The sequence below is a fragment of the Polypterus senegalus genome, chromosome 9 (assembly GCF_016835505.1).
Source record: "Polypterus senegalus isolate Bchr_013 chromosome 9, ASM1683550v1, whole genome shotgun sequence".
Taxonomy (NCBI): domain Eukaryota; kingdom Metazoa; phylum Chordata; class Cladistia; order Polypteriformes; family Polypteridae; genus Polypterus; species Polypterus senegalus.
Genome location: NC_053162.1, coordinates 173724924 through 173746654, shown reverse-complemented (window position 1 = coordinate 173746654; position 21731 = coordinate 173724924). Strand labels below are relative to the sequence as shown.

At 40.4% G+C, this 21731-nt stretch overlaps 1 protein-coding gene across 5 annotated transcripts in view; it reads left to right on the top strand.

The window, feature by feature from the left end:
* Nucleotides 1-21731, top strand: part of LOC120536009 (transcription termination factor 1-like) — a 43351-nt gene that overhangs the window by 6823 nt on the left and 14797 nt on the right. For 4 of the 5 annotated variants that reach the window (XM_039764291.1, XM_039764289.1, XM_039764292.1 and 1 more), the window contains 3 exons: nucleotides 1069-2909; nucleotides 15781-15950; nucleotides 19494-19679. In XM_039764291.1, coding sequence (XP_039620225.1) covers nucleotides 1087-2909; nucleotides 15781-15950; nucleotides 19494-19679 — 2179 coding nt within the window. In that variant the 5' untranslated portion in view covers nucleotides 1069-1086. Of the gene's footprint in view, nucleotides 1-353; nucleotides 417-1068; nucleotides 2910-15780; nucleotides 15951-19493; nucleotides 19680-21731 lie in introns of those variants that run through there. The other variant, XM_039764293.1, reaches the window with a different exon arrangement.

Below are 21731 nucleotides of genomic sequence, written 5' to 3'. Positions count from 1 at the left end.
CAATGTCTCCGCTTTTTTGATCCTTCCTTATTAAGTCATTTCCTCTAGTCCTGGAATCCGCGTAGTCGCTCTTCTTTGTACTTTTTTTTTTTTTAGCACTGCTTTGTCCTTTCTGTAGAACAAACCTGTTCTCCGGATGAGGCCTCACCAGTGCGTTCAAAAGCTTGAGCATAACCTCCTGTGACTTATACTCCACACATCAAGGTGCTATATAACTTGGCATTCTTTTAGCCTTCTTAATGGCTTCCGGTGTAAAATTTTGCCAAATCAATATGCAGACAACAATTTTTTAGATGATCCGCTGTGGCAGCCCCTAACGGGAGCAACCGAAAGAAGAAGAAGAAGAATGGCTTCTGAACACTGTCTGGTAGTTGATACTGTGGACTCTACTATGACTCCTGAATCCTTCTCTTAAGGTGTTGTTTCAGTTCCATTCCTCCCATTGCATTTTCAAACCTAACATTCGTAACTTCCTATATGTAATACTTGACATTTACTGACATTAAATTTTCTCTTCCACAAATCACCCCAAGCCTGTATGCTGTCCAAGTCCATCTGTAATAATTCAGTGGGTTCCATGTGATCTGCCACTCCTCCTAGCATGGTATAATTGGCAAACTTAACCAGCTTGTTACTTATATTCCTATCCAAATCCTTAATATTTATTAAAAATAGCAGCAGCCCCAGCACTGACCCCTGCTGGACACCACTCTTAATGTGAACCAGATCTGATGAGGTTCCTCACACTATCACCCTCTGCTTCCCGATGAGCCAATTTAGCACCCATCTACACACCACATCCTGAAATGCCACTTTTTAGTTTAATGCCCAGCCTCTCATGTGGCGCCTTATCAAACTCTTTCTGAAAGTCCAGATCAATAATCTCGTATATTCCACTTTGATCATATCCTTTTGTTGCTTCCTCATAGAATTCCTCCTTTTTGTCAAAACATGACCTTCCTTTTTTGAACCCGGGTTGACTGTATTCATGCTGCTTGCATTCTTCATACTCTTAGTCTGGTGATTTTCTTTTTTTATGTATGTAACTGTGTTTTATCTGTATTGCAGCCAAAGGAGAGATTAAACATGTCTACTGATTCTGATGGAAAGACCACTTCTGGGAAAAAGCACAAGAAAAAGGAATTCAAGAATAAAGCTGCACAGGAGATGCTTGAGCATGAAGATGACAATGTAGATTATAGCCCGAGTGGCCTGATACAATCAAAGAAAAAGCTGAAGAAGCACAAGCATGCTTTGGAAGAGCATGCAGAAGAAAGTCTATTTCAAGATGAAATGCCAGAGAACCTGCAAAAGGTTGAAACATGTCTGGACTACGATGGAGCTGAGGCGTGTGACCCATCTAATAAGTTGTCTAGAAGTAAGAAAAGAAAGAAGCTGAAAGGTGCCGAGTCTGAGGAATGCTCCAGTACTGATATACCTTTATATGATACCCAAGACGAAATGTGGAGGACTTTTGCACTGCATACCCCAATCCAGAAGAAGAAGAAGAAGAACACGAGTCCAGATGTGCTGGAAAAAGAGGCAGATGATTATCTTATGACTCCGTTATCACACAAGAAAAAGAAGTCGGTGCAGAAACTGGCAGAGGAGAGCTCGCTCACAGATGAGACATCCAGAAAGAAACTGAAGTCAAGGGCACAGGATGTGGCATTGGATGTCACTTATGACACACATTTGGGTCCAGCCTTCATAATAGAGAAAGATGAAAGTTGCTCTGTAAGTAGATTTAAAGAGAAAAAGAAACGGAAAGCTTCCAGTGAGCTCTCTCTTAGTTTTTTGGAGGAGAAGGAGGCAGATGGCCCCTCATTTCTCAATCAAGTGTCAAAGAAAAAGAAAGCAAGCCGTGAAAGCTCGGAGTCACAGCCAGAGAATGAGGAACCTTCAACAGCAGGTGGTTTATCTAACTCTGAAAATGATGATACTGTTACGGTACAAAAAGCCACAAACAAGAGAGAAATGACCACAATGCATACATCAAAATGGAAATTTATTGTACAGTCATCTGATGAAGATACTTGGGATTCTGAAATGGGTGATTGCAGTCCACCCTACTTTAAAAAGACAGGCAGAAAAGCAGAGCTTCATCGAAGCTGTAATCTAGCAAGGGATACCAGCATGGAAGAAGCTTGTGAGATCACCCCTGCTCAGAGAGAACAAAATCAAAGTCCTGTCCTGGACAAAACCAAAAAGAAGCAAGGTGCAGCAGGTTTGAACTCTGTGGTGACCCCTCATAAGTCTGTTACTCCAGTCCCATCAGAAATCAACTATGCAGAAACTAGCAGGAATAAGGAAAGACTGACATCTGAACTGAATGGATCCGAGGTGGAATTTGAGCCATCTTCATGTGGATCCATAAAAAAGAGCAGGCTGTCCCATAAAAATGTTTCAGGAGGAAATATTACTGAGAACTCTGAGGTTTTAGAGTCAACTCAAAATGGTGAGACTCTAACAGCAAGGAAAGCCAAGAAGACAAAAGCGAAACGGACATCAGCAGTAGAAACTGAAAGCCAGGGTGAGTTTTGCATGTCTGATGATTCATGGAATTCATCCTCATTCACTTCCAACCAGATCCAGGCTGAAAACTCGAAAAATGAAGTACAAATTTATAAAGGCCACCCTGGTCATTCTGCTAGCATGAGTCTTATACAGGCCTTGAAGGCTTCTACTCCTAAGAGGTCAAAAACATCCAGGACTTGCCATAACAAGCGGCATCAGCAGCAGATTGCGGATACCAGTAATCAAAATCATGAAGAACCCATGTTTGATAATGCAGCAGATTCCTCTCCATTAGCAGGGCCCGTCGTAAACAACAAGAGAAAGAGACGTACAAAGAGCAAAGGTGATGAAGATTCCTCAGGGATTGTGAAGTGCCAGTCGGGGACACAAAGGTCAGTAAGGCTTCAGTAAGTTTTTCTGTCTGAATTCATACAAGTGCATGGAATTTTAAAAACGGGTTGAAGCTTTTCCTCCATTCAGTAGGGGGAAAAGGAATGGAGTTAGATGCGGGTAGCATACAATCGTGGCCAAAAGTTTTGAGAATGACACAAGTGTTGGTTTTCACAAAGTTTGCTGCTTCATTGTTTTTAGATCTTTTTGTCAGAGGGTTCTATGGTGTACTGAAGAAGAACTGCAAGCATTTCAGAAGTTGCAAAGGCTTTCATTGACAATGACATGAAGTTTATTCAAAGAGTCAGTATTTGTAGTGTTGGCCCTTCTTTCTATTTCAAGACCTTTGCAATTTGACCTGGCAGGCTGTCAATCGACTTCTGGTCCAAATCTTGACAGGGCAGTCCATTCTTGCATAATCAATGCTTGGAGTTTGTCAGCATTTGGGGTTTTTGTTTGTCCACCCGCCTCTTGAGGATTGACCACAAGTTCTCAATAGGATCAAGGTCTGGGGAGTTTCCTAGCCTTGGACCCAAAATTTTGATATTTTGTTTCCCGAGCCACTTAGTGTTCACTAGGGCATGGTGCTCCATCATGCTGGAAAAGGCATTGTTGGTCACCAAACTGTTCTTGGATGGTTGAGAGAAGTTGCGCTCGGTGGATGTTTTGCTCTCATTCTTTATTCATGGCTGGTCTTGGGCAAAATTGTGAGTGAGCCCACTGCCTTGGCTGAGAAGCAGCTCCACACATGAATGGTCTCGGGATGCTTTACTGTTGTCATGACACAGGACTAATGGTAGCGCTTACCCTTTTTTTTTTTTTTTTTTTTTTTTTCGGATGCCCCAAACAATTGGAAAGGGGGATTTGTCAGAGAAAATGACTTGACCCCCAGCAGTCCTCAGCAGTCCAATTCCTGTACCATTTTGCAGAATATCACTTTGTCCCTGATGTTTGTCTTAGACAGAAGTGGCTTCTTTGCTGCCCTTATTGATCCCAGGCCATCCTCCAAAAGTCTTCACCTCACTGTGCGTGCAGATGCACTCACAACTGCCTGCTGCCATTCCTGAGCAAGATCTGCACTGGTGGTGCCCTCGGCTGAATCGACTTTTGGAGACGGTCCTGGAGCTTGCTGGACTTTCTTGCGTGCCCTGAAGCCTTCTTCACCTCTCTATTCTAACTCAATCATCATGACAAAGTGACTTCCAGCCTTGTCCTCATCTACATTGTCACCTGTGTGAACGAGAGGATCACTGAAATGACGTCAGCAGGTCATTTTGTGGCAGGGTTGACATGCAGTGGAAATGGGTTTTTTGGGGAGTAAGTTCTTCTTCGTGGCAAAGAGGGACTTTGCAATTAATTGCAATTCATCTGATCACTCTTCATAACATTGTGGAGTAGATGCAAATTGCCATCATTCAAAGCTGAGGCAACAAATCGTATGAAAATTAATATTTGTGTCATTCTCAAAACATTTGACCATGGCTGTTTATGCATACTTTTTCAAATCTGCTTAATATAGTCGGAGTCATGGAGGGGGCAAAGTCCATTCTGGCAACATAGGCAGCAAGAAAGGAAACACCCTGGTAAGTGTGCTAGTCCATCACAGGGCACACCCACTTAATAACTCGGACTTTTTCACACTGAGGTGAAGTTTGAGCTGCCGTCTGCTATGCATGTCACTGACAGGAAGACCGGGTACAGTCATACAGTATCTGTATTGGAGGGTCCATACAGTTCTTCCATGTAAATTACACTTTAGAGATACGACAGGAAATCTCTCAATGGAAGATTTTACAACTGATTGTACTTTTATTATGATTGTACCCTTATTGTGTTCACAGGTAAATAGGGAGTAATGTGAGCAGAGAATTGAATCAAATGAACAACTTAATACTAAATTTGAAACTAAACACAATTGGTCAAGCGAAGTAAACAAGCTATCTACACAGACATATTGGTACAAGTGTGGCTTACTGTCTCGGTGCATGTTGACCTTTACAGATCTGTTGTGGTGTCTGTTCATTTCTTTGTCCTCATCATCCAGCATGTAGGATGTTGGGCAAACAAAGCCGTAGGCTATCTTTACTTACAGTGGTGTGAAAAACTATTTGCCCCCTTCCTGCTTTCTTATTCTTTTGCATGTTTGTCACACAAAATGTTTCTGATCATCAAACACATTTAACCATTAGTCAAATATAACACAAGTAAACACAAAATGCAGTTTTTAAATGATGGTTTTTATTATTTAGGGAGAAAAAAAATCCAAACCTACATGGCCCTGTGTGAAAAAGGAATTGCCCCTTGTTCAAAAATAACCTAACTGTGGTGTATCACACCTGAGTTCAATTTCCGTAGCCACCCCAAGCCTGATTACTGCCACACCTGTTTCAATCAAGAAATCACTTAAATAGGAGCTGCCTGACACAGAGAAGTAGACCAAAAGCACCTCAAAAGCTAGACATCATGCCAAGAGCCAAAGAAATTCAGGAACAAATGAGAACAGAAGTAATTGAGATCTATCAGTCTGGTAAAGGTTATAAAGCCATTTCTAAAGCTTTGGGACTCCAGCGAACCACAGTGAGAGCCATTGTCCACAAATGGCAAAAACATGGAACAGTGGTGAACCTTCCCAGGAGGGGCCGGCCGACCAAAATTACCCCAAGAGCGCAGAGACGACTCATCCGAGAGGTCACAAAAGACCCCAGGACAACGTCTAAAGAACTGCAGGCCTCACTTGCCTCAATTAAGGTCAGTGTTCACGACTCCACCATAAGAAAGAGACTGGGCAAAAACGGCCTGCATGGCAGATTTCCATGACGCAAACCACTGTTAAGCAAAAAGAACATTAGGGCTCGTCTCAATTTTGCTAAGAAACATCTCAATGATTGCCAAGACTTTTGGGAAAATACCTTGTGGACTGATGAGACAAAAGTTGAACTTTTTGGAAGGCAAATGTCCTGTTACATCTGGCGTAAAAGGAACACAGCATTTCAGAAAAAGAACATCATACCAACAGTAAAATATGGTGGTGGTAGTGTGATGGTCTGGGGTTGTTTTGCTGCTTCAGGACCTGGAAGGCTTGCTGTGATAGATGGAACCATGAATTCTACTGTCTACCAAAAAATCCTGAAGGAGAATGTCCGCCATCTGTTTGTCAACTCAAGCTGAAGCGATCTTGGGTGCTGCAACAGGACAATGACCCAAAACACACCAGCAAATCCACCTCTGATTGGCTGAAGAAAACAAAATGAAGACTTTGGAGTGGCCTAGTCAAAGTCCTGACCTGAATCCAATTGAGATGCTATGGCATGACCTTAAAAAGGTGGTTCATGCTAGAAAACCCTCAAATAAAGCTGAATTACAACAATTCTGCAAAGATGAGTGGGCCAAAATTCCTCCAGAGCTGTAAAAGACTCATTGCAAGTTATCACAAACGCTTGATTGCAGTTATTGCTGCTAAGGGTGGCCCAACCAGTTGTTAGGTTCAGGGGCAATTACTTTTTCACACAGGGCCATGTAGGTTTGGATTTTTTTTCTCCCTAAATAATAAAAACCATCATTTAAAAACTGCATTTTGTGTTTACTTGTATTATATTTGACTAATGGTTAAATGTGTTTGATGATCAGAAACATTGTGTGACAAACATACAAAAGAATAAGAAATCAGGAAGGGGGCAAATAGTTTTTCACACCACTATATAATAAATGTTGTGTTTGTGTTTGTGTATGTGCATGTGTGTGCCTGCAGTATATTTAAATAATAGTTGGCAAAAAATCTCTCTATTATAAAAAAAAAAAAATCCTGGGACAGAAAGACGGGAGACGAAACGTGATCTTCACGTTAAGATCACAGAAGACACTTAAAAGACCCGCGAGACGAAAGAGATTGGCCACAGAGCGTCTCGCAGGGACCTTAAACATGAGACTTTGTGCCAAGAGATTGACCCAGGACCGTCTTGCGATGGCGTAGAACATGAGATTCTTGCAAGACACGCTCTACTTAGAATCAATATCAAATAAGAGCACGGGCAGCAAAACACTCAGTCGTGTAAACTAAGGCTTTGAGCACACACAGATTCAGGGCTCTCAGCGCATATAAAGCGTATAAGGACAATATGTTGTAAATGAAACGTAGACGACTAAGCGGAGAAAAGAGACTCAATCGTTGGAGAGAAAAAAAAGCAAAAAAGAATAATCTAGGTGCAAATTCAGAAAATAAGGAAAGTAATTATCAGCCCAGAACAAGTGGAATTGAAAAAATGCACGTCCAGTCGGGCTCAGAATTAAAAGACAGAGTAAAAGACAAAGTAGAACTTCATAAGACGTTCACAACCGTTGGCGCTATACACACACAGAGCAGGTTAAAGAAAATGAAAACTGGAATTCAAAAGACTCAAAAAAAAAAAAAAAAAAAAAGTAGGCGCGAAACACATGCAGAGCAAAATACAGAATATGAAAGCAGAAAAAAATGACCGTGTCAAAACAATGAAAGTGAAGATCGCATTAGCGCAAACAAAGAGAAATTATTACTCGGAGAAATAATGAAAAGGCGAATAGAGATCGAATATGTGGACACAGGTGATAAGTCAGAAGTATGTAAATATTGTAAGGAGTTAAAGTTTAAGTCAGAGAATTTTAAAAACGGAGTTTACTTCACATGCATTTATTGGTTACTTTGCAAAAAAAATATTAACTGCTGATGATGTTGATCGTTTTATCTGTGCTGAAATTTCAAACGGAGAAACCAATCCTGAATTACGGTAGAAAGTCATTAAAGACGTCTCACGGACCTCCTTTAAAAGATTCAGCAAATTGGAACTCGAAAGATTCCAAATATGTAATCCTTTTAGGTAGCAATAAAAGGTGTCATTTTGCTTGGCTTTTCTCTACAGAAGTTCTGAAATAAAAGTGAAACTAATGAAATAGCAACAATTCAAAGAAAAAAAAATCTTAAAAGTGTGTATCCGGAAAACCAAACACGGAGGTTGGCGAGCGAAGCCCCCTAGTTTTGTAAATGAATAGGCCTGGTCCAGAGGTGGTTTGGCGACACGTGCGAACATTCTTCTCGCAGCACATCTGTCGACGGCCTTGAACTTACACTGGCATCAGCAGAGGAAGGACCAGTATGATGTTGTTCAGAAAAGTAAACGAGTGACACTCCGGGACAAGGACGTGACTGCAGAAAAACTGAGTCGCATCTTTTAGATAAAAATGCAAGCTTTGCAAACTTTGCTTCCTTGATGTAGCAGTGCTTATATGAACGTTATTGTTGTTACTTATCACAAAATAAAGGGCATTTTCTCGTTCCTTGCAATTTCCTTTTCTGATGTATGAAAGAACAAAAGGAAAAAAGTAATTGTTTTGCATTTTTCATTTTTCCATTTTAAGTTGAAAATCAAAATAGGTAGTCCCCAGGTTACGGACATCTGACCTATGACTTGGGAACGGGGCCGCAGCTGCGACACATGTGCTTCAGTAACTTGACGCTTATCTTCGGCCTGGGGACGCTGCAAGTGGTGGCTGGAGGGGGGCGATTTTGCTGCTCGTACAGTGTAGTGTCCCTCGGGCAGCTCCCGGCGGCAAGCAGTGACCCGTGTTCCATAGTCAGTGGGGCCACAGCTATCGCTCGTGTGAAGGACAGAGGCTTGATGGGGCGGTTTGCTGCCTGCCCACTACGCTGCCGCTCCTGACTCGACGCAGGCTGAATGGAGCGGAGGGGGCATTTCTCTGCCTGCCCACCACACACGACTGCCCTGTTCGTTCTCGGTGGACGGCTGGTGATGCTGCAAGCGGTGACCCATTTGTGGCTGAACGGAGGCCATTGAGGGTGAATGGGGCAGCGGGGGGTAGCATTATAGGGTGGCTGCCTGTTGAATGGGGGTGGTGGTGGGCAATTCACTACCCGCCTTCGGCCACACCTTGTTCGCTCTCGGTGGGCGGACGCTGCAGGCAGCATACTGTAGTGGAGGTGACTCTGTGGTGTTCACTACTCGCCCCTCGCCACCCCCATTCATTCTCAATAGCAAGCCTGCTTGTACTGTTACGCACATAGCAGGAAGTTATCTCTTGTCAGTACATCAGACGTGTTGACGACGGGTGCCTTCCTGCTGTGATAGCAAGAATGTCTGTGAAACACAAATCTGATGCAAGTGCTGGTGATACAGTAAAGAAGAGAAAAACCATTGAAAATAAAGTAGAAATAATAAAAAGGTCAGAGAGAGGTGAAACTCCATCATTCACTGGCAAAGCACTTGGTTATAGTCGGTCAACAATAGCATTTATTAAAATAATGTACCTGTTCCGACTTGCATACAAATTATAAACCTACAGTCCCTATGTCATACGTAACCCAGGGACTGCCTATAAGTGTCATTTTTTCTTTTTTAAATATTTTCTGAAACGAAATTTCAAATACCAAAAAGTACACGGACCCCTGCTGATAAAAAATAGACTTTTTTAATTTTGTAAGTCTGTCTTTTGTTTAATGTTAGTCGATTTTTGTAACTCCTTTAATTAAATATGAATGTAATTAACTTAATTAAATTAGTTTAACTAATTAATTTAATTAATTAAACTAAATAGTATAAAAAAGCCACAATGGCATCACCACAGCCATTAACCCCAAATTTGAACAGGTTAGGGTGCTAAAAACTGGCCTGATGATAGCCTGAGTGCGCTTTCAATCCGTATACGAGTCTAATTACAAATAGTGGAGTCGGAGTGGGTGGTACCATAAATTGAAGAGTCCGAGTCGAAGGTTTTGAGTACCAACTCTACAGCCCTGCTGGTCCCATGACTAAACAAAGAGCAGACTACAAAAAAATTGCAGTTAACTGCCATCAAAACTGTTTTAATTTATCGATGGACAAAGGTCAGACTGTTTTTGAAGGATAAGGACTATCAGAAACAATACACCTGGAGCCTTTAACAAGACAAACACGGTGCAACTTTTTGAAGAACATTGAATTCCATTTTTTTTTTTTTGGAAGTTATCATTTTACATGCACCTCCGGACAAAAGTTTTAGAACAGCTCAGTTTTTCTTCAAAATTAATCATTTGAAATGCAATGAATGACGTAAAATGGTGACAAGGTAAGCAGTAAACTGCCAAAGGTTTAAATTTCAGGTTTAGGTCTGCATAAACAGGAAAATGCGGTGGTAACCGTTTTGATTCAGAATCTCAGTCACTCTGTGCCAGTCACCAAGTCTACCTCCAGCAAAGGAAACCCACACCATCACACTTTGTCCTCCATGTTTGACAGATGGTGTCACACACCAAGGAACCATCACCAACTCCATGGCATACACACACCCTGCGTGATGAACCAAAGATTTCAAATTTTGATTAATTGGCCCATAAGAGTACAATTGTCCACAGCTGGTATTTCAAGGCCCAATTCTGCCCATTAAGGAATGGCTTTCTTCTCACCACTCACCCTGTCAAACCTGCAGCACAAAGACTCCTCTTCCCAGTAGAAACTGACACCTGCTTTTCACAACCTGCACTGTTAAGCTGTGCTTGAAGCTGTTCTGCTGTGAGGCACCTGTGATCACACAAGATGGAGACCCTCAGAAACCTGTCTTCTAATTGGCTTGTGACTTTGGCTCTGCCAAATCTCTTCCTATCAGAGTTTCTTCCAGTTTACAATTGCCTTTAAATTGTGTGGGACAACATTGGACTCGCCAACACTTTAAATGAAAGGCCTACATTTCTAAGGGTAATAATGCTCTGTCTCATTTAATTTGTTAATTGCTGTTTTCTTGCCATTATCACTGGAAGTTAAATAGTACTTTAAGAGAGACGGAGGGTTTTTAAGTAATCAATAGAAGTTGGGATAACTGTGCTAATTGTTTCCCTCAACTTGCAAGGCCCAAGTAACTTTAATTGCTGCAGATAATCTGTAGGTTGTAACCTATTAGTTCCCTACCTGAAGAAGGCCCATCTTTATATATAATACACTACCATGGCTGTTCGTTTTGTCTGTCCAGGATTTTAAATCACCTATAGCTCGCAAACCGTTTGGACTATTGACCTGAAATTTCGTACACATATACTATGTGACCTCTACTGTCCACTTTTGGGGTGATGATTGATCTCCAAGGTTATTCCTCTTTATTTTTATTTTATTGTAGAATCAACCCTCGTCAGCGGCCAGCAGGGCGGCCGTGCGGTGCATGTGTAAGGATGCCGTTCTCATTCCTACCACCTTCGTGGTCACTTCCCCTATCTCTTCATATCTTAAATCATTCTTAAGGCAGATTGAAGACTTAAGTGCGAGCTTAAGTGAAAAATTCAGGAAGACGTACTAAGTAATTGCAACACAAACACTGACTTAATCAGTTTAAATGCGAAAAGGTGTAGACGGAAGAAGAGAAGAAGCGGGCCAGAAGGATGGAGAAAGAAGAGCTGCTCAGGAAGCAGCAAGCGCATCAACCTCAGTCTGCCGTTACTGGTCTTTTATAGTCTTGATGTTAACCCTTTTGGCCCTGGATTTTCTGTTTTTATGGAAAAAATAATTTTGTGAAATATTCTGCTTTTGGGGTGTCTGGGAAGCTCAACAATGGGGGGAAAAAAACAAAAAATGATCACTATTATTATACAATAGCTGCCAAATACTTCAATCTTCTCGAGGAGATAAAATTGAAAGCAGTGTGTACAGTCCGCAAAAGTCCGTTTTCATTTACCGTACAAAGAAAGAGGAGGAAAACTAGGAATGCTCAACGTGCAGTGCGCCATTACTGGTTTGTTATATTCTGAAAATTCCTTTATTTTCAGTTTTTGCTAACCTGAACTTTAAATTTTAAACCTCTGGTAGTTTACAACTTACCTTTTCACCATTTTAGGTCATTCACTGCATTTCAACTGATTCAATTTGAAGAAAAACTACCAAAAACTGAGGTGTTCTAAAACTTTTGACCAGTAGTGTAGGTCTCTGTATTTAGATATCTGTGAAAGTGCCTGTTCCAAAATGTTCGGTCTTTGCTGGGGTATAGTCCTCCATGAGCTCTACATAGCACACAAAAAAAAAATAATTTGCAAGAAAAATTGTAATTTAAGATGTGAAAATCCATTTCAAATGTATACAGATGCCATGGTAAAATTAACTTTTCTTAATGTTTTGAACATCATAGAATCAGAATCTAAACTCGATAGGAAATATTTGATATAACTGGGCATAGGACACTGAATCTATGGTACAACAGTGCTAATCATTTTATAATCAAGCAGTATATCTCTAGACTCGAGCACTTTACTGAAGAAGTCAACTTTGTAGGACTACATAACAAGTGAATACTTAGCTTGTTGGCAATACCAAGTGTTTCCCTTGCTTGCTTGACTCTATGCATTGTCTGAGACGAGAAGCCTGCTTTAGAGCGACTAAATGCAATACTTGGCAGTATGAAGAAACTCACAAGTGAACAGGTGCCATCAGTTGGAAAGAGGACACAAAATCCACAACCACAAGTTGCTGCCGCACTTCACCTTATTGCAAGTGGACTCTTACTTGACAGCTTGTGACATGTTGACTGATTGAACTTAACTTGTGGAAGATTTCAGAAGAAATGGCCGGCAAACTAATGTGAAAGGTACTGTATAAAAGAGTTTATTAATGGCCGAAAACAAAACTCTTGGATTGCCCTGACTATTTTTCATTTTCATAATGGAGCCCGAATGAAGTGTGAATTTATGGGGTGTGATGGATGGCTGGCGACCTTTCCCAGCCAAGAGGCCATCGTAAAGGAAGGACTGGAGGAGCAGATGTGCACAGGGCACTAACTACCTGGATGGGAGCCCCCCTGGGTTGCAGCAGTACCATGGATTCCCACATGGCTCCATGGGAATTGGAGTTTGGCATAGCCCTGTTGGGTTCCTTGGGAGCTGCCAGGGGGAGCTGCAGAACCCTACTTTGGGTTTCCACCACACCTGGGAGTACTTCCAGATAATGTGGATGAGCCACCTGGAGTACTCCCAGGTGCAGCATACAGTAATCCCTCGCTATATCACGCTTCGACTTTCACGGCTTCACTCTATCGCGGATTTTTAAATGTAAGCATATCAAAATATATATCAAGGATTTTTCGCTGGTTCGCAGATTTCTGCGGACAATGGTTCTTTTAATTTATAGTACATGCTTCCTCAGTTTGTTTGCCCAGTTGATTTCATACAAGGGAAGCTATTGGCGGATGGCTGAGAAGCTACCCAATCAGAGCATGTATTACGTATTAAATAAAACTCCTCAATGATATATGATATGCTTCCCGCGCAGTGCTTCGCACAATTAAAAGCTCTAACGGCACGTATTGATTTTTGATTGTTTGCTTTTCTCTGCCTATCTCACTCTCTCTGACATTCTCTGCTCCTGACAAAGGGGGTGTGAGCAGAGAGGATGTTGGCACAGAGGCTGTTTGCCTAGAGGAAACGGACACTCCTAAAAAATGCTGAAAGACTTCCTTCACATTGCTCCCTTCCTTGCGGCCGCTTTATTGTGGTGCTTTGCATACTTGAAAGCCCAACAGCACGTATTGATTTTTGATTGTTTGCTTTTCTCTCTCTCTCTCTTTCTCTCTGACATTCTCGGCTGCTGACACGCACTCCTTTGAAGAGGAAGATAAGTTTGCATTCTTTTAATTGTGAGAAAGAACTGTCATCTCTGTCTTGTCATGGAGCACAGTTTAAACTTTTGACTAAAGGGTGTTATTTCAAGTCTAGAGGGTTCTAATAATGTTAAAAAACGTATTTAGAAGGTTGTAAACCGGTTTTCTATGCTCTAACTGCGGAAATATTAGATTTATAAGTAAAGAGTCCTACTTCGTGGAAATTCATTTATCGCGGTAGAGTCTGGAACGGATTAATCGTGATAAATGAGGGTTTACTGTATAACTGTATGGAGAATATTTATAAACGGTGTGGGAGAGTTTATAAGGGCTTAAAATATATAAAAATAACCATACAAACATATGGTTTCTACTTCGTAGATTTTCACCTATCGCGGGGGGTTCTGGAACACAACCCCCGCGATCGATTAGGGATTACTGTATAAGGAGTCGCCTGCCTTTGTTAAGGGTGCCAGACTCAAGAGGAGGAGGAGGAGGATGAAGCTTGTCGGAGGAGGAGTGGAGACTAAAGATGTAGGGGGAGAGAGAGAGAGTGAAAGGAAGGAGTCCTGAGTGCTCTGTTATTGTGCTTATTGTGATTGCATTATTTCTGCAGGAAACTCTTGCTTAAGGAGTTTCCCAAATAAAAGCCTTTGTGTGTGCTGGACTTGTACCTTAGCACATCCTAGTAAGAATCTCTCTGTAATCTGCACACGTTACAATAATGACCCTGTAAACCCTTAATATAAAGAAGTTAAAAGTAGTGCCACACCATCTAAATTTAAATCTATTGTTTTGTTTTCGATTTAACGTCAGTTTAGCAATGGCTGTCATTTTATTTCTTGCTTGAATGCCTTAACTGCCTGTTCGCTGTGGGTCATTACTGGGCCTCTGAAGAACTTGTGATGTTGTAATTTAATTTAAAGAAAATGTCTGCACTCTTTTGAAGATGATCCCCTTCTCTTGCTGGGTATAGATTAGCAGGGACAAATGTATGACTTGACCAGGAAAGCCTGCATTGGGAATTTGGCTGCTCCGCCATGCTAGAGGATTGCTTTTGCGAGATCCACTGTTGTATTTTTCCTCCATGCTGTAGTCTATACCTGTTTCTGAATCAGTACCTGTGAAATGTGTAGCGATGTCTCCAGCACTCGTTCTCTCATCCACGTCTCATAAGAGCTTCAGTATCTATAGCTTGCTGCTCCCAGTAGTGTTTGAGTATATCGTGCAGACTGGTCCAATGCGATGATAAGGTTTGTTTTGTGGGTCCCAGTGAATTTCAATTTGAATGCAAGCCTGTGGATGCAGTGATGCGTATTTGAAATAATGTCACGATTTGCCGTAGGATGAACTCCCTAAATTGAGTTTGTTTGCAAAGCACTCCACCTATGGTCCCACAGGGAGCAGTGTTCATGTTGTGAAATGACCGTTTTCACCTTTACATCATGATCCAGACAGCAAGTGACGTTTCTGCCAAAGTGCAGTCAGTTTGGACTTTAGCACTAGTTTTTCAATCAGACTTTTCATTGCACAGTTTTTGGTGAAAATCGTTCTCGTTTGCCTTTGTGTTTTCATTTCAGTCATGTGGTAATGTTATACAATATATGACACAAGGCCACATTTCATGTTGTCAATATTTTCTATCATGAACAACTGAATTTTGCCTAATGTGTATGGTACGTGCCTTTTATTTATTCCCAGACTTAAGCAGTGATGCTGACAAATACACATATACATCACATTTCATAATGCAGTAAACACAAGTAAACAAAGTAGCTTTGTGGCGCGATAGAATTAGCTCACCACTTTGCAAATTAGCCGGGGACACTCGACATATCTAAGTATTATCTAGTTCATTTTGAAAGAGGCAAAGCATATAAGCTGATGAAGACTTTAAACAATCTAACAAGTCAGTGGTGAATTTACAATTAGTAAAGTGAGCTTGATGTTGAAATTGACCCAGGGAAGGGTCTAAAGAAAAAAGACACCACAACTTTAAAAAACAGTAAAGGACACTTGGGAGGGAGTTGAACCCTTTTCACTTTGATTAAGAATGTCCGTACCTGTTTGAAGAGTACCTAACAGAGGCCCTCGACTTCCTTAAAGGACAGCCTTGGATGGCTTCTTTGTACATTTTACTGATTTCAATAGCCACTGACTATGACCCCTCTAAATCTGGACTCCACATAAAGGTGCACCGTCAATTTAAACTGTTAAAAAAAAAAAAGAGAAATATGTACAGTAAAGGGTCATTTTCTTTTTTATTTCTTTTAACAGTATTCCAGCACACAGTGAAAATAAAGAATCATCTAATGAAGACATGCGCCCGGATGATGTTATAAGACAGTTGGAGAAATTTGTCCCCAATGTGCATAAGCTGTCCACAGGTGTTATACATCGAATGGCAAAAAATGATCTGGAGAGGTTTAAGCAATTTCACGAAAAAGGTAAAAGTTAATTATATCTAGTTTGCTAAGTCTATGGTTTAGTCGCCCCCATAATGTAAGGATAGTCCTTTCAAATAATTTGTGGGAGGAAAAACTATAAAAAAAAGAGGGCAATAGCTGTTGTCACAGAATCCGCTCTAAACACCTCACAAAATGTATAAATCTAAATGTGTACCTGCCAAGGTAGATGTCAGCACCCCTGAATGGAATTAAGCAGGTTACAGAATGTTAAATTATACAGTGGTGCTTGAAAGTTTGTGAACCCTTTAGAATTTTCAATATTTCTACATAAAAAATATGACCTAAAACATCATCAGATTTTCACTCAAGTCCTAAAAGTAGATAAAGAGAAACCAGTTAAAGAAATGAGACATACCGGTAAATATTATACTTGGCCATTTATTTATTAAAGAAAATGATCTAATATTACATATTTGTCAGCACAAAAAGTATTTGAACCTTTGCTTTCAGTATCTGGTGTGACCCCCCTTTTCAGCAATAACTGCAACTAAACGTTTCCGGTAACTTCTGATCATTCCTGCACACCGGCTTGGAAGAATTTGAGCCAATTTCTCCGTACAGAACAGCTTCAACTCGGGGATGTTGGTGGGTTTCCTCACATGAACTGCTCACTTCAGGTCCTTCCACAATATTTCGATTGGATTAAGGTCAGGACGTTGACTTGGCCATTCCAAAACATTCACTTTATTCTTCTTTAACCATTCTTTGTTAGAACGACTTGTGTGCTTAGGGTCGTTGTCTTGTTGCATGACCCGCCTTCTCTTGAGATTCAGTTCATGGACTGATGTCCTGACATTTTCCTTTAGAATTCTCTGATATAATTCAGAATTCCTTGTTCCATCAATGAAGGCAAGCCGTCCTGGCCCAGATTCAGCAAAACAGGCCCAAACCATGATACGACCACCGCCATGTTTCACAGATGGGATGAGGTTCTTATGCTGGAATGCAGTGTTTTCCTTTCTCCAAACATAACACTTTTCATTTAAACCAGAAAGTTCTATTTTGGTCTCATCCATCCACAAAACATTCTTCCAACAGCCTTCTGGTTGGTCCACGTGATCTTTAGCAAACTGCAGACGAGCAGCAATGTTTTTTTTTGGAGAGCAGTGGCTTTCTCCTTGCAACCCTGCCATACACACCATTGTTGTTCAGTGTTCTCCTGATGGTGGACTCATGAACATGAGCATTAGCCAATGTGAGAGAGGCCTTCAGTTGCTTAGAAGTTACCCTGGGGTCCTTTGTGACCTCGCCGACTATTACACGCCTTGCTCTTGGAGTGATCTTTGTTAGTCGACCACTCCTGGGGAGGGTAACAATCGTCTTGAATTTCCTCCATTTGTACTCAATCTGACTGTGGATTGGTGGAGTCCAAACTCTTTAGAGATGGTTTTGTAACCTTTTCCAGCCTGATGAGCATCAACAACTTTTTGTGAGGTCCTCAGAAATTTCTTTTGTTCGTGCCATGATACACTTCCACGAACATGTGTTGTGAAGAGCAGACTTTGATAGATCCTGTTCTTTAAATAACACAGGGTGCCCACTCACACCCGATTGGCATCCCATTGATTGAAAACACCCGACTCGAATTTCACCTTCAAACTAACTGCTAATCCGTGAGGTTCACATACTTTTGCCACTCACAAATATGTAATATTCGATCATTTTCCTCAATAAATTAATGACCAAGTATAATATTTTTGTCTCATTTAACTGGTTTCCCTTTATCTACTTTTATGACTTGAGTGAAAATCTGATGATGTTTTAGGTCTTATTTATGCAGAAATATTGAAAATTCTAAAGGGTTCACAAACTTTCAAGCACAACTGTATTATTAACCATGAATTGATGCATACATTTACTGTCAGCGTTGCAAATGGCAGTTGAGTAAGCCCAAGTTGATATGTAGTAGACTTTGAGGGTCAAGACTGGGCCCCACCAACAGCTCTGTTTGACCCTAAGCAAGCAATTTAACTGTAATGTTTTCTATAGTCAAAAAAATATTTAACTAAACTATTACAATATATCCTAATTTTGTACATCCCTTAATGTGTAGGAGTTTGTAAATATGCAATAATAATAATAGCAAAACAAATCTAGTTGGTATGAAGTGCACTTTATTTACATTTATTGTCATCAATCCATCCATTAACCTACCCGATATACCCTAACTGTAGGGTCTCTGGGGGGGGGGACTGCTGGAGCTAATCTCCGCTAACACAGGGCGCAAGGCAGGAAACAAACCCCAGGCTGGACACCAGCCCACCGCAGACATTAAAGCTTAAAGTATACAGTGAGATATACCAACAGTGACAATTGTTAATTTATATATGGCGTAGTTTACTTTGTGCTATTACAACATATTTCACCTTTTTATATCCCTCTATGAATTTTAAGAGAGTTGACTTTTTGTGCTATACCATGAGGTAAACATTGTGCTTTTAAGAAGACTACTGTGTTATCAGATGCCCCTTCAACATTTAGAATTGCATTCCACACTGCATCAACTGTTTTGTTTGTTTTATAACTGATATATATATTTGTTACCCATCTCATATTTTTTGATTTCTAAAAAAGTAACATTTTTTGTATAATTAAACTATCATGGGTATCTGGCACTATCCAGAATAGAATACAGTGAAGGTTCAGCAATGACGTAACTAGGAGGGGTGGTCCATCCTGGGCGGCATTGTTGCCCAAAAGGCTCAGTACAATTTGTGTGTAAGTAGCAGGGTTTGGAAAAATTATCACTCATGAATGAAAAAAGTTAAATTCTCTGATTTTTATCCTCATATGCTTCAAATATAATTTTCAGACTGTCCTTCTGTGATGGCATCAGATACAGCAGCTGAAATTTATGAGGCAACAACGAAAATAAATATAAACATTACACCGATAATAATTTCTAGGAAGATAAACAACTAATTTACAATTTATAATTTTGTTTCGTTATCAATCCGAATGCGTTCTTCCTCTGTGCAGAAAACATCCCCACATATCTTTTGTACGCTATTGGTTCTGGTTTTCATGGCGTGATTATATTAAACTAATAATTAGAAGACGGCTTATCAGTGCGTCTATACTATATTCTTGCTTATAAATAATTGCATGTGAAAAATTATTGCTGTTTCTCTATATATGAATAAATCTATGCAAAATTTAACTTAATTTTTCTCTATATGTCATTTTAATTTTCTATTTAAATAGGTTAACATACTCAGATATGTTGGAGGGCGGCAAATTGAAGCACTGCCCCACTCTGAGCGGCACAAACTTGAGCTATGCCACTGAGGTTCAGTAACCTAATATATTCTCCAGAGAGAGAAATTGTGGCTTCTTATCTGGAATTTTACTAACTAAACCAACCATGGGAAGTAACCGTTACATAACTGTGCCAAGTTCTAAAAATGTCTCCTAGAGGCACTTCTCTAATAAAACGCCGGTTTAGTCAGTAAATAAAATTAAAAGTAAATACATTTTAAAAGCAGTATAACCCATGGTCATCTTATGTGTGTAAATTTTCAGGTATTCCTATAAGATCTGGAAAATTTTCCAAAGAAGAAAATGAAAGGCTGCAAGCAAATGTCAATGAATTCATGAAGATTACTGGCATCTCTGATGCTGAGAAACTTTTCTACCCTTTACGCTACCCAGAAGAATTTACAGATATAAGGAAATTAAAAAAAGAGCACAACTTTATTGTGAGTATAGGTAAGTGCACTTGTTTTTGTGTTTTGTGTAATACCCACGTCTGTTACATATAGCACGTTTCGAACTGGGCACTATTGCACATTAGTCAGTAAAAGAGAGGATGCATCACAGGAAGTTTATTTTTGTGGTTAAAAAAATATTCTGATATTTTGGACAACCATGGTGTGTGTTCCTGTGGTTCAAGGTCTGAGAATCATTACTTATTTTTAAGACTCGGTGCATATCTCACATCCGCTTAGCTAGCAAACGAAAAAGCTAATTAACGGTTTTAGATCGGGCTTTTTTCTAGAATTTGATTGAACATTCTGGTTGATTTTGCGACTTCTCTCATTGTGACAAAAATGATAGTTCACTTGCAGGAGCAATATAAGCCGCTTTTCCACTGCATAGTACGGCACGACATGGTTCAGTACAGCTCACTTTTGCGGGGCTTTCCACTGGGAACAGTACCTGGTCCTTTTTTTAGTACCACCTCAGCCGAGGTTCCAAGCGTGCCGAACCGTTACCAAAATGTGAAGTGTAAACTCTGCTGGTCACTGATTGGCCGGAGAAAATCGTCATTACTGCGTCACTGGCTATTCTTTTCTTTAAAGGTACAGACACGCGGAAGTTTCGAAAGTTCTCCAGCCACTGAGTGTTTGTAAAACCGGGAACAATCACATCCCACCACTCTGAAGCACGGTTAAATGTCCAAACAGATGGTCTGTTGCGACTTTTGCAAAATGTGGAAGATCTGTAATATACAGAATCAGCATTTTAATGTTACACTGGCAGTTAAGTTCATTTTATGCTTTGCAACAGTGATAAAAGTTAGCTAGTGATGTGCTTTTTTTAGATGCTTAACCTTGCGCGTTGTCGTTGTCTGCGTGTTGTTGTAAAAGTTCCACGGTGTCACTGCAGTAGAGGCGGCGCAACTATAACGACACGTGAATAATCCCACCCACTCTAAAGCGGTACTAAACTGCAGTGAAACGCAAACCGAGCCGAACTGAGCCGAACCAAGGTGAGCTGTACTGAACCGTGTCGTGCCGTACTATGCAGTGGAAAAGCGGCTATATTTGTGCTAATCCGAGACAGAGGCTGCGGGCTGAGGGGGGAGGGAAGTGTGACGTTAGGAGTAGGGAGCCGAGAAGGGCCCTCTTCGCTGTCCTGTTTCACTTCTACGTGGGCAAAGCTGCGGGAGATGGCTAGTATCGGATAATTAGATGTTTTGGCTACATTCATTTTTTTCTGCATAATCTTCATCAACTTCATCTTTCTTGTGCCACCCATAATGTAAGGGCATCGTTTGCATTCCCATGTTTTTTCCTTCAGTTATTTTGTCAATGTTTCAAAATCTTTTTCCATGAATAACATCTTTCAGGTCTCCAGTGGGGTGAAAATTTTAGCCGGCAAGATCTGGGCTTTAGAGTGAATGAGGGGATTGGTCCCAGGGCAGACTATATTGGAAAACATTTCAAGGAATTTACTCTTTGATGATCAGGATGAACAATGAGAGAGATAAAATTCAGATTTCAGAAAACTAATTCATACCGTCAAATTTGGAATATGCCGAGCATGCTATAATTCAACTAAAATTTTTTGACAGCATACAACATGACAATTATAGTAGAGATGATTAAAATAAATTTGTATTCATAGTAATGGATGTTAGATGAGCTGCCTTTTGTGACAAATGATTGAGATATTTCAGCTAAGGAAGACGAAAGTTTCAAGGTAAGATTAGTGAATATAACTATCATGCTATCAGCTGTATGTTGTATATTGATTAGCATATGATAGCAAAAATTTCACTGTACTCTTTACAAGTGACAATAGTACCCAGTAAACCTTTAGATCAGGGTAGATTGAAAGAAATGGCCAAACAGTAAATTAGGACAAGTTGACTATTAGCAAGCTAAAGCAGTTTGTTGAACTAAAAGAAATAGTTCACCTATGTTGGGAAAAATGTTATACTCTTGTAATTACATTATAGGACAGACGGCATGTTAATTAGATATATGAATATGGAAATTCAGAAAGTACCTCTTCCCTGAAACTGTTCAGAGTCCA